Source organism: Diabrotica undecimpunctata, chromosome 7 (genome assembly GCF_040954645.1).
Source record: "Diabrotica undecimpunctata isolate CICGRU chromosome 7, icDiaUnde3, whole genome shotgun sequence".
In the NCBI taxonomy this organism is placed as follows: Eukaryota; Metazoa; Arthropoda; class Insecta; order Coleoptera; family Chrysomelidae; genus Diabrotica; species Diabrotica undecimpunctata.
The window spans coordinates 137,970,035-137,981,236 of NC_092809.1; the positions used below are offsets into that span (position 1 = coordinate 137,970,035).

The following is an 11,202-nucleotide window of genomic DNA, read 5'->3' on the forward strand; positions in this document are numbered from 1 at the left end:
CTAATATATATATATATATATATATATATATATATATATATATATATATATAATATATAAAAGAATATATATTTAAGTCAAAGTATTACCTGTGACAGGCATTCCGCTGCAGAATATTGAAATGCAGTATCATTCAATAGAAGGCAAAGAATTTGTAGTAATCTTCCGTTTTGGGCCATTATGTGACTCATGGAAACCCATTCTACAAAGCCAGTGAGAGTCAACAAAACCACTTGGACAACTCGACCATGAGCATTGGCTTTGGTAACGTTAGACTCACTGTTGAGTCTAAATTGACTGACCTGCAGTTCTATGAGTCTGAGAAAGAAGTCGAATATGACTGCCATGTTAGCCGTCAGTGCATGGTAAATATCTTTCCTGCGTTGGTTTGATTCCAGTGTCTGAAAAAAAAATTATAAAGATACTTTTTTTATTTTGAAACTCCATAATTATTTTTAATTTGTAGATCAGCTAAATTATTGTCTGAAAAGGTGTAATTTGAAAAGACACATTACGGTTTTGATTTAGAAGAATTTTTAATTTAAATGAAAATTAACAGTGAATGGTCCAATGATAGTTAACAAAAGTTTGGTTCTTAGTCCACTCTTAACATTTATACAATAAATTTGGAGTGCAAACAATTTGTACATTTATATCCAAAAAAACTTTACATCAATGTATTGATGCATGATCTGTACATGTTACAAAAAATTAAAATAAATCATATGAACTTATACAAGAAACAAACACCACTTATATTATACAATAAGTAACAGCTACAGAATTTTAATTGACATTCAACAGCTGTGTACCACTTATGTCGAAGACATATTAATGATGGCAATCCAACAGGAATTTGTTAAGTATAACATAATAAATTCTTGTTCTTAGAGAACCGCCCATACTTGAATTAACCCTTTACCGCATCATGTGCCATAAATGGTACAAACCAAAAAAAATTTTTTTTAATGCTTCAACTCAATTTTTGTCGTAGCTGCATGGCAGCCCATATCTGACACGTACTAATAGTGTACGCGAGATATGCGGCATAGTTCTGACAGCGAAATAGGCAGCCGTGCGCAGTTTTAAGTTCATTCTTGTTGAAATTCTGAACCACGTGAAACAGTGCTCGAAGTTATTTTTCATAGTAAAAACGTTTTTTACAGCGAGAAAAAATTGAAATTCATTGTATTGTGATATTAGATATCTGCTTAAGGAAGTACTACAAATTAAGAATGTTGAAAGTCTCTCGAAAATCCCAAAAAGGGTTTGTGCTATATATGGCACACTATGAAGTTATGGACTCATTGATTGTTTTTGTAGATATGGATCCGAAACTCTTTTATGGTACAATGAATACAGTTAGAATTCCAAATAGTACTAATAGTGAAGAATCAGATCTCTCCCATGAAGACGACACAAATGAGATGATATTGTGTCAAGATAGTGACAATCAGGAGCGTGAAAATTTACCAAGCAATGTCAAGGAAACTGTCATTTCTGACACATCCTCAGATTCCTCAGATGATGAGACCCCTTTATCTAAAAGACTACGATATAAAAGGAAGAAATCTTATAATTGGGTGAAAGGAAATCTGAGAAGATAAGAAAATGATACAAAATTGACTGGTTATGAAAATTTACCTTCTTCGATTTTACAATTAGAAACTGCGGTCCAATTTTTTAAGTTTCTCTTTCCTGATAGTCTTATAGAGCATATCACAGACCAATCAAATTTATACTCAGTGCAACAACGTCCAGATAAACCAGCTAATATAAAAAAATATGAAATAGAACAATTTATAGGAATTACTATTTACATATCGATAATTCAACTTCCATCAACAAGACACTATTGGAATGGCAATATTAGCCACCGAACAGTTAGCGATGTGATGAGCTATAACAGATTCGAAGAAATAAAACGTTTCTTGCATTTCAATAACAATGATGACATGATTGAAAATGATCAGCCTGGACATGACAGATTATTCAAAATTAAACCTGTTCTGAGCCAAATCAAAGAACGACTACTCATGGTTCCGAAAGAAGAATTTCTAGCTGTAGACGAACAGATTATACCAACAAAAGCGCGAAGCCAGCTAAAGCAGTATAACCCAAAAAAAAAACCCATAAGTGGGGCTTCAAAAACTTTGTGCTGAGTGGTATTTCGGGATTCAGCGACTTTATTTGTTTGCTGGTTCCCAGAGTAATATTGTACCTCTAGGAGCACCAAATCTTAGTATGAGCAGCAACGTGGTTGTCAAAATTAGCAGATTCGATACCAAAACATCAACATTACAAGTTGTTTTTTGACAATTGGTTCACCAGCATACCTCTTATGATGGTCATTTTACCTTTGGGAACAGTAAGACTTAATCGTGTTCCTGGAGTTGTGATGACAGCTGAGAAAGAAATGAAGAAACGCGGCAGAGGTCATATGGTAAAGAAAATAGCCAATATAGACAATGTACTATGTTACTACAATGTCAACATATGCTGGAAGTGAACCAAAGGGAGAAAAAAGAGGATTTTTCAAACAAGAAAGTATACATAAAATGATACCTTGTCCTAACAGTGTCCTAATCTACAACAACTACATTGGAGGTGTATATCTCCTTGATTACATTTTAGGATTTTATCGTATAAAAGTCAGGTCGAAGAAATATTATATACGAATATTTTTTCATTTCATTGACATGACAGCCGTGAACCGTTGGTTATTAGCCAAAAGAGCGAAGAAATTTGATTTACCCCTTTTGGATACCAAACTAGCAATAGCCGATGCTCTATGCAAAGCTGGAAAACCAATTAGAGTAGGAAGACTGTCAAGTGGTAGCATTCAGCAGATTTACGAGAACAAACGAAAAAAGGAACCCACTAAAGAAATACCCCAAGAAGACATCCGTAAAGATGGGCTTGATCATTTTCCTATTGGGATGAGAGCACTAGGTCAAGATGCAAATTTCCAGGCTGTACAGGGAAAACATATAGTTGTGTATTAATAAAGAAACTGTTATTTGCAGTTTCATACTGTATAGTGGTTCAAAATAGTTTGACTTTAATATTACATTGTTGCATGATGTTCCATATTTGGCACCAAAAATTTTTTTATCAATAAAGTTTTCCTCGTAGCTAGGTTTTTTTTGCAATATTTTTACGTAAAAATAGAATTAAAATTCTTATCTGAAAATTTATTTTTGACAAAAAACAAAAATTCATGCGGTAAAGGGTTAAAGTTGAAAAAATTTAAAAACACTGCTCTAATCTATTTAAATTCACAAAATTTGTATTCTTTTGTAAGCTCATTTCCAAAATTTATATTTTTTATTCAATGAAATTAATTTTAATTTCATATTTCATATATACATCTATGATTATGTAATTGTTATCTCTTACTGATATAACAGAAACCACATATTACAATAATATTTTAATACAGAAATACAAGTATACTAAATTGAAAGAAACTAAATAATATTTCATTTTAAATTCACAATACAAAAAAGTCTAAAAATTCCATAGATGCAACAGAAAATCACATCAACTATGCAGATGATATTCCACCTTAGATTAATTAACAGTGTAGTACAAAAAATATTCTGAATATATTTCGAAAAAAGTGATTGAAATGTAGCCAATTTTTATGTAGCTTGACTACACGTAATTTGCAATTTTTTTACTACAAGAAAATGTTTGAATTATTTGTTATATGAAGATAAAATACATTAAACTTATTCGGAACAGTTTTCTCCTCCTTTACAAGAAGACCAAAATATGATAGTACTTCACAAAATATTTACACAAAAACATTTAAAATATGGTATATTTTTAATCTAATTACATTTTGTAATATAATCTTCTTTTTCCCATAGCATACTTTTTTATATAACAATCTGATGGTTGTAGGAATTAATCTGTAGATGAGTAGTCATATACTCTAAGTAATAGAGTAGAATTGAGACAGATTGTGAAGAATACTAAAATGCACTAATTCGAAATGACAATAAAATCTCAAACATGAGGTGGCTCATATTCCGTAAGGAGTGTACAGACTTGTCTATCTACAGTTGTTGTTGATACAGTATAAATCCCGATGCACGTCATCCGCGTCATAGTAAGTGGCGTCAGATGATACCAACAAGAAATATTTAAGTCATAAGTCTGTTCCTTCTTAAAATCTTTTAGCCAAGTACACTGGAATTACAACCACTAGACATATTTTATTATATATGCTTAGAAATAATATTTGAAGATTTCTCTTAATGCAAACTTAAACCATAAACCATAACATGTTTCATTTAATTTGTATAAGTGGATTTTAAAGCATTTTTATGAAGCAACTTGTCCGGATCACACTCTAACTGCGATCGTCTGGGATCAAATGAAGGTGACATTTTGGAATAAATTGGTACCACTTATTCGATAGTTGCAGTGTTGACATTTTAGATTTGTTTTTATTATTTACTATTAGTAATTATACTCTGTTCTTTTTAGAATAAAATTAGTGTGACTTAATTCTAAAATGTCAGATAAGAAATTAAATAATTGTTGTAAAGAGATGGTAGCTTCTTTGATTCATTGACAGGAACGTGATAATAACGGCCCCATTCTACTGTTGATTGTTTGTTAAGAAAATATGTGATGTATTTTTTATATGTTTATGTAGATGCTTAAAATATACATCCTTGTTTTAGCCTGTAGCTGCAGCTTTAAATTTACATATTTCAACTGAGGTCTATCTCTTAGGCCGTAAAAACTAATACACTTCTAACAACGCCACCCAAAAAATGTAGGTATTAGGTCTAAGAAACTTACCACTACTGAAATAATATATACAAGCGAAATTTGTAATACAATTTATAGTATGTATGATCGAAGTAAGTTAATAAAATGTTAGAAATCATAAAGTGGATAGGTGTCAAACAGTTTTATTTAACATGAAATCAAATTTAATTCTTTTCAGAAGAACACGTGACTTTGACCTGTTTATGGATTCAATTGAAGGAAATAGGACTGTTTAGTGGTTGTCGTATGTCACTAAGTATTGTACTGAAAGACACTGGTTTCAAACTGCTAAAAGATGATCCAAGGATCAGTCTCATATTGCTGTAAAGAGAGCAGAATTTTTCAAGAAAATTTTTACATCAAAAATATGAACATGAAGAACTATACAAATTTGTTTTTATAAATAATATATGTTTTAATATGTTTTTATAATAAAAGTTGAATTTTTCAGAATGGATCTATAAGTCACTCATGGCAAGATGAGAATAAAAGAAGTGTAGAAAACTGAGGGAAAATGGTAATATATTTAATCATATTGTATACATAAAGGTTTTGAAATAAAATATTTTTGTAGATACATTATGATTTATGCTGGTGAATGAAAATGAGTTCATTGAGGGTGTAAAGGCTATATTTTCCTCAAAATCGGCTTTAATGGACTACTATGGGGAAATTAATCAAGCAAATTTTTTATCATGGTTTGAAAACCAACTATTAAAAAGTTTGTCCATTCCAAAAACATTCCATAGCATGTTGTTAGAGAAGACACCAAACATGTCTTCAACAAACTCTGAAATAAAAGATTGGTTAACTAACAATAAACTTCCTTTTAATGAGACAATACTGGAAAGAGCTTTTGCAGATTGTTATGCAGTAAGTATGCCTAATGAAAGGTTAGTTCAGGTTATCAATATTTATTTTTAGAAACAAGCCACCTCCTAAATACATTGTTGATAATTCAGCAGAACAATTTGACCATAAAGTATTACGCCTGCCACCATACTATACTTCAATGCTATAGAATTACAATGGGGATTTGCCAAAAACTATTATAACCAACATATTGGTATAGATGGCTATAAAAAATGTGATGCTTTAAACATGTGGAAAGAAGCTCTACAAACTGTTACATTCCAGATATGGCAAAATGCTATTAGTCATACAGAAAATGTAATTAAAAAGTGGTATGACTGAAAGCATACACTACAAATTCTACCTATCATAATTAATATAAATAGTGACAGTGATTCCAGTAGCAGCTGTGACATAGCCAGTGATTAGTAGGTAAGCCAACTTAGGGCTATTGGAGCATTAAAATTAAGCTTCATCTTTTATAGGTTTAAATTGATGATGAAACAGAGTTTTTGTAAAAAAAACATAAGATGGGTGAAAAAAATATAAGAAAGACTAAAATCTGGAAACAGAAGCATGTACTAGTGTGTAACTTTTAAGCACCATACTTTTTTTTACATTGTTCACTAATTATATATAACTATCATAATATGCACAATTGTAATGTATTGATTAGAAAACTAAAACTTTCTAGTTTTAACAAAACATTTAAAAGTAAATATGTACTGAAAAAAGTGTTGTTTTTTTATTCTATTTTACTTCTTTATCTACACAAGTGGCTCAAATTGTTTAACTTAAGATTATTACTTTATTCTTATTTTCTATTTCTAATTTTTTTATTTATTTACATTGAATATTAATTTTTTTGTTGTATAATTCAAGATTTTTTTTTTTGGAATTTGGCAACAATGTCAACTTAAATCCGGATATATATTGTACCAACTGTATGTTGTTAAATGCCTATATTATACTTATTTATGTATTTATTTGTTCCAAAAACACATTTTACATAATAAAATGCAATTGTATATGGTATTTATTATAAAATGATGAAGATAATAAAGAAAAAAATATATCTAAATAAAAAAGAAGACATACTAAAATAAAATGGTAGATACATCCGAAAATAATACTTAATCTCTCTAGAACTAGTGTTAAACATATCTATACTATTATTTCTTAAAAGTAAATTACATGGCTTCATCATATTTATGGGAAAGTAGTCTCTATCTTGCTAGTTCAAAAGAGCTCTCTATAAATGAGCCTTTAGGAACCTTAGATGTCAAAATTTTTTTTATATGACTATAAAACCAGGAATGTATAAGCATTATGTTTTCTGACATATAACTAGCTTAAAAGTATTTTTCATACTTTTCTAACTATGTTTATATTTAGTTTTACCTAACTATGGCACACAAACTCTTAAAATATTTCATTTCCAATTATAAATCGTAATAGCCTTAAGTAATCACCTTGTGATGATCGTTGGATTGTATAATGGAATTGCTTGATTGAAAAGGCACACCATGACCTTTGTACTCAGTTTTTATTACATATAAAAGTCAAAATAGAACAGTTTTCAATGTAGAAGCATTATATTTACCTGGAAATACTTAGATACTACATTTATATCCTTTTCTAATAGATAAAAATGGCTTTGATACTTTTGATCTTAAATAACCCTAAACAAATAATCAGCAAACATTAACACAGGTAGCATTTGAGACAAGCAAATAAGGGAGGCCCTACGTTGTTACTTTCGAGGAAGCACTGAAATTATTGAATATTCTTCAGATATGCTATTATCAATTTTAACTTGGTGACTTTTTCAAATTAAATAAATATTTAAACTTACTAATGCATTAAATGAATGTACCTATTAATAACAAAAATAAAAAAGTAACTGAAACCAACCAAAATATTGAAAATCTAACAGCAGGTGGAAAATGTTCAATAAATATTTTTTTATACTCACAATCTTATGAGTGAATCTCGTATGGTTATCATAAGGAAAAAGTGTGGAGACTGCTCTGTATGACTTCCTGGAGAAAATTAAAACTCCATTAAAAGAAACAGCTGTTACAATGGGCTTATTTTTGGATTATCCAAAGCTTTTGATTCCTTAGAACACTCAATCCTTATTCAAAAACTAGAGAACTATGGAGCCAGAGGGACACCACTGAGATGAATATTTTTATATTAGTCACAGATGAGACAGACTGTTGTTGTGAAAGCAGGCATTAAATGAGAAACACCTTTCAGATGAGTGTCAAATCACCAGAGGCATTCCTCAAGGTACTTTCTTAGGTCGAATGGTCTTTCTACTTTATATAAATGACTTTGTTTATCAAGTAGCAAATGTCAGTCAATATTGTAAATTTTACAGATGATATAAATATATTAATAACATATTTTTCTTTTGATGAATTATGCCAGTGGACAACCAAAACTTTACAAAACGCTCAAGACTATTTTTTCCAAGATAAACTATCTTCAAATCAAAAGAAAACACAACATATAGGTTTTCAAATACATTAGAGAGACAATATCCCTAAAATGAGGAAGATCCAGAAAATGAAGTCACTCTGAAGTAACAAAATTTTTGAAAATTTTACATATATTGAAGAGTTAAAGAAAAAGCTAAATATACTTTACATGTATTAAAAACTTATTACATGTAAACACTATTTTAATATTAAAATATCATCTACCCACCCTTTAAACGCATTTGATTAATGTGTATATTAGGGACACATGTAGGTTCTTAATCATAAATGATTCATTGGACAGTAAGTTGTTAAGAAGCTTTTTATCACTGGAAATATTAAAAGTTGATTGTTGTGTAAATGTTCAGTATTTGCTGTCCTGATATTTGGTATGGGGAGGATCTGAAGATGATAAAATCATGTTTTATCAGATAAAAAGGAAATAAGGGCACTAAAGAATATGAAATTTCAGGAAACATGTAGGGGTCAACTCAAGGAGTTAAATATTTTGACAGTATATGGATTGTGTTTATTTTAATGCATTATGTTTTTGCTTAAATGCCAAAGTAATTTTCAATATTGAGATCAATTTTCATGATTACAACTATCAGGCAGAAAAACATATTGATATTGAGTAAAAGAAGTATTAAAATGCTCTAATAATTATTATGTAAGAGTACAAATATATTTAAATATATATCTTACTATCAAAATATGGTTATTTTTTACAAAGCATCTAACAACAAACAATTTCTAATAAAACTGAACAGTGGAATACATGTCTATCCCATCTGGTATTTAGAGTGACACTACGATACCAGGTTTATGAAATTTTTAAATCTATGATGAAAATTATTAGCTTTACTTGATGACCCAATGATACATGTTACAAAAATTAGAATTTAGTATAGACATTTCAGTTCTTACCTGTAATAATGCTACATCTTCGACAAGACGTAAGAAAACAAGTAAAACAAGCTCAGTTTGAGTTTCTCCACAGGCACAAGCATCTGACAATTCTCCCAACAGACCAGGCCATTGCTGGGGCCATTCTCGTTTAACCATTTCTACAATAACACGACTAAGAGCATCTTTCATGTGTGATTCATCACTAACACCTCCAGCAGAAAGTAATTTCATTGCATTTTCCTTAAAATAATATATTAATGAGTAGATTATAGCATATTACAAACAATGTGTACTAATCAGCTGACCATTATAAATTACTATGTTCAAATAATGCCTTACCTTAATGAAAATTTTTTCTTGTTGTGATATTTGAGTCCAACGATATTTTACAGTATGTTCCATAAGCTGAAGGCCAAAATGTCTTGATATTGGTGAGTGTTGAGTGCCAGCTGCTAGATATAGGCCTGCTTCAGCACAAAGAGGAGAAGTTTCCTTAAAACTCTCGCATGCTTGATAAGCCCTTAGTCTGTCTTGTTGAGAAGCCCCTGTACTCATAGTAAGTTCTACAGCACGTGCTAAGTCAGCAGCTAGCGCTGCCACGTCTGGTCCAGCCATTCTTCCAAATTATATTGGCAGCTAAAATAATAAATCTATTAAAAGCACCTTGATCAACAGCATGGTCTTTTAATGTTTTCAAATTATGCGAGATTATTTGTCATGAGGTTTTATATTTGATGGTGAATAATTATATGCGTTAACAATTTGTATACTTCAGATTTAACAGACTTACGGAATTCTCAAGTTTATTTACAACATATGATTAAATATTTATTAAAAATGTGCAACAATTCCAACTTGACTGTCGCCGGCTACACTAGCGAACTCTTTTGGTTGACAAATATCTGACAACAAATGCCAAATTGTATAAAATATTTCCTATTTTTTTAATTTGCTATATTATACTATGTATTGAATTATTAATATATTTTGAACAAAGAACATAAACTATTATTGCAAATAGATATATTGCTATTATTTTATATGAGATCAGTGTTGCCAACCGGAGGGAAATTTCCCTTTTTGCGGGAATTTTTGACACAAAAGGGAAAAAGGGAAAAAATTAACTCAAACGGGAATATTTTCTCCAGTGCAAATTGTAAAATATTTTTTAAAAAAATTCAGAAGAATATTTGAAAAGAATTAAACATATCTTCACTCCCTGGTAGTAATTGAAATGTTCCATAATGTTATCTTATTTCGGTATTCTTAATCATAACAAAACATCATTCGGTAATCATAACTCTCAAGAATCTCAAGTACTTAGTGTCAAAAATTAAAATAGATGATGGTTGGGTAATCATTTCACAACCAGATCACTATCCTTTTATATAAATATTATGATCTTTAGGTACCTATTCCCCAAATCAAAATATAATAAAACTTAATGAATGCAGATGTAAGCACATGTCCCAATAATTTCGTCTTTATTCATTAGGTACTTATATAAAATTTCAATTATGGTGGTTTGAATAAATATTGTAGGGGAAGTGGGAAACCCACCGAAATTGTCTTATTTGGTACTTTCTGCACAGTATAAGTATATTATTTTTAAGCAGTATAATGTGCTTTCTGTATAAAGTGTTACTTTTTAATAATTTTGGAGTTTAGAGCAGAGTGTAAGTGTAACAAAAAAAAAATGAGTGACAATAATAACAGTAGTGTATTTAGTGATAGTCATAGTAATCATCCAATAAAAAAAAATAAAATAACCAAATCTAGAGAAAAAACGTTTACATGTTAAGTGGTTAGAAGATCCTTCTTTTAAAATCTGGGTGAAGGCTTTGCACATAATAATAAAAAATGTATGTGGAAAGTGTGTAATGCAGAAATTTTATGTGGCAAAAGTGAAAACTGCAAAAACATTCTGCAGGTAAGAAATATTTAAAAAAAATGACTGCTATTAAATCTAGTTAAAGTATTTCCTCGTTTTTGGCAACTGGTAATACTTCTTTAAAACACCAAAATGCCGTGAAAGCCACATTCTTATATTTCTGTTATAAAACTCATTTTGTAAACGGGAGGGAATTTTTTCATAAAAGTGGGAATTTTTAAGGCAAGTTGAGGGAAAAAGCTTGCAACAAGGTTGGCAACACTGTATGAGATTAAA

At 30.0% G+C, this 11,202-nt stretch overlaps 1 protein-coding gene across 2 annotated transcripts in view; it reads right to left on the minus strand.

The window, feature by feature from the left end:
- Window positions 1–9,987, minus strand: part of Ranbp21 (exportin-5-like protein Ranbp21) — a 32,368-nt gene extending 22,381 nt beyond the window's left edge. The window contains exons 1-4 of one of the 2 annotated variants that reach the window (XM_072538316.1): window positions 9,826–9,985; window positions 9,375–9,671; window positions 9,054–9,275; window positions 90–401 (exon numbers count right to left, since the gene is read on the minus strand). In XM_072538316.1, the coding sequence (XP_072394417.1) occupies window positions 90–401; window positions 9,054–9,275; window positions 9,375–9,650 (810 nt within the window). In that variant the 5' untranslated portion in view covers window positions 9,651–9,671; window positions 9,826–9,985. Of the gene's footprint in view, window positions 1–89; window positions 402–9,053; window positions 9,276–9,374 lie in introns of both variants that reach the window. The other variant, XM_072538317.1, reaches the window with a different exon arrangement.
- Between the last annotated feature and the right edge of the window lie 1,215 nt (window positions 9,988–11,202).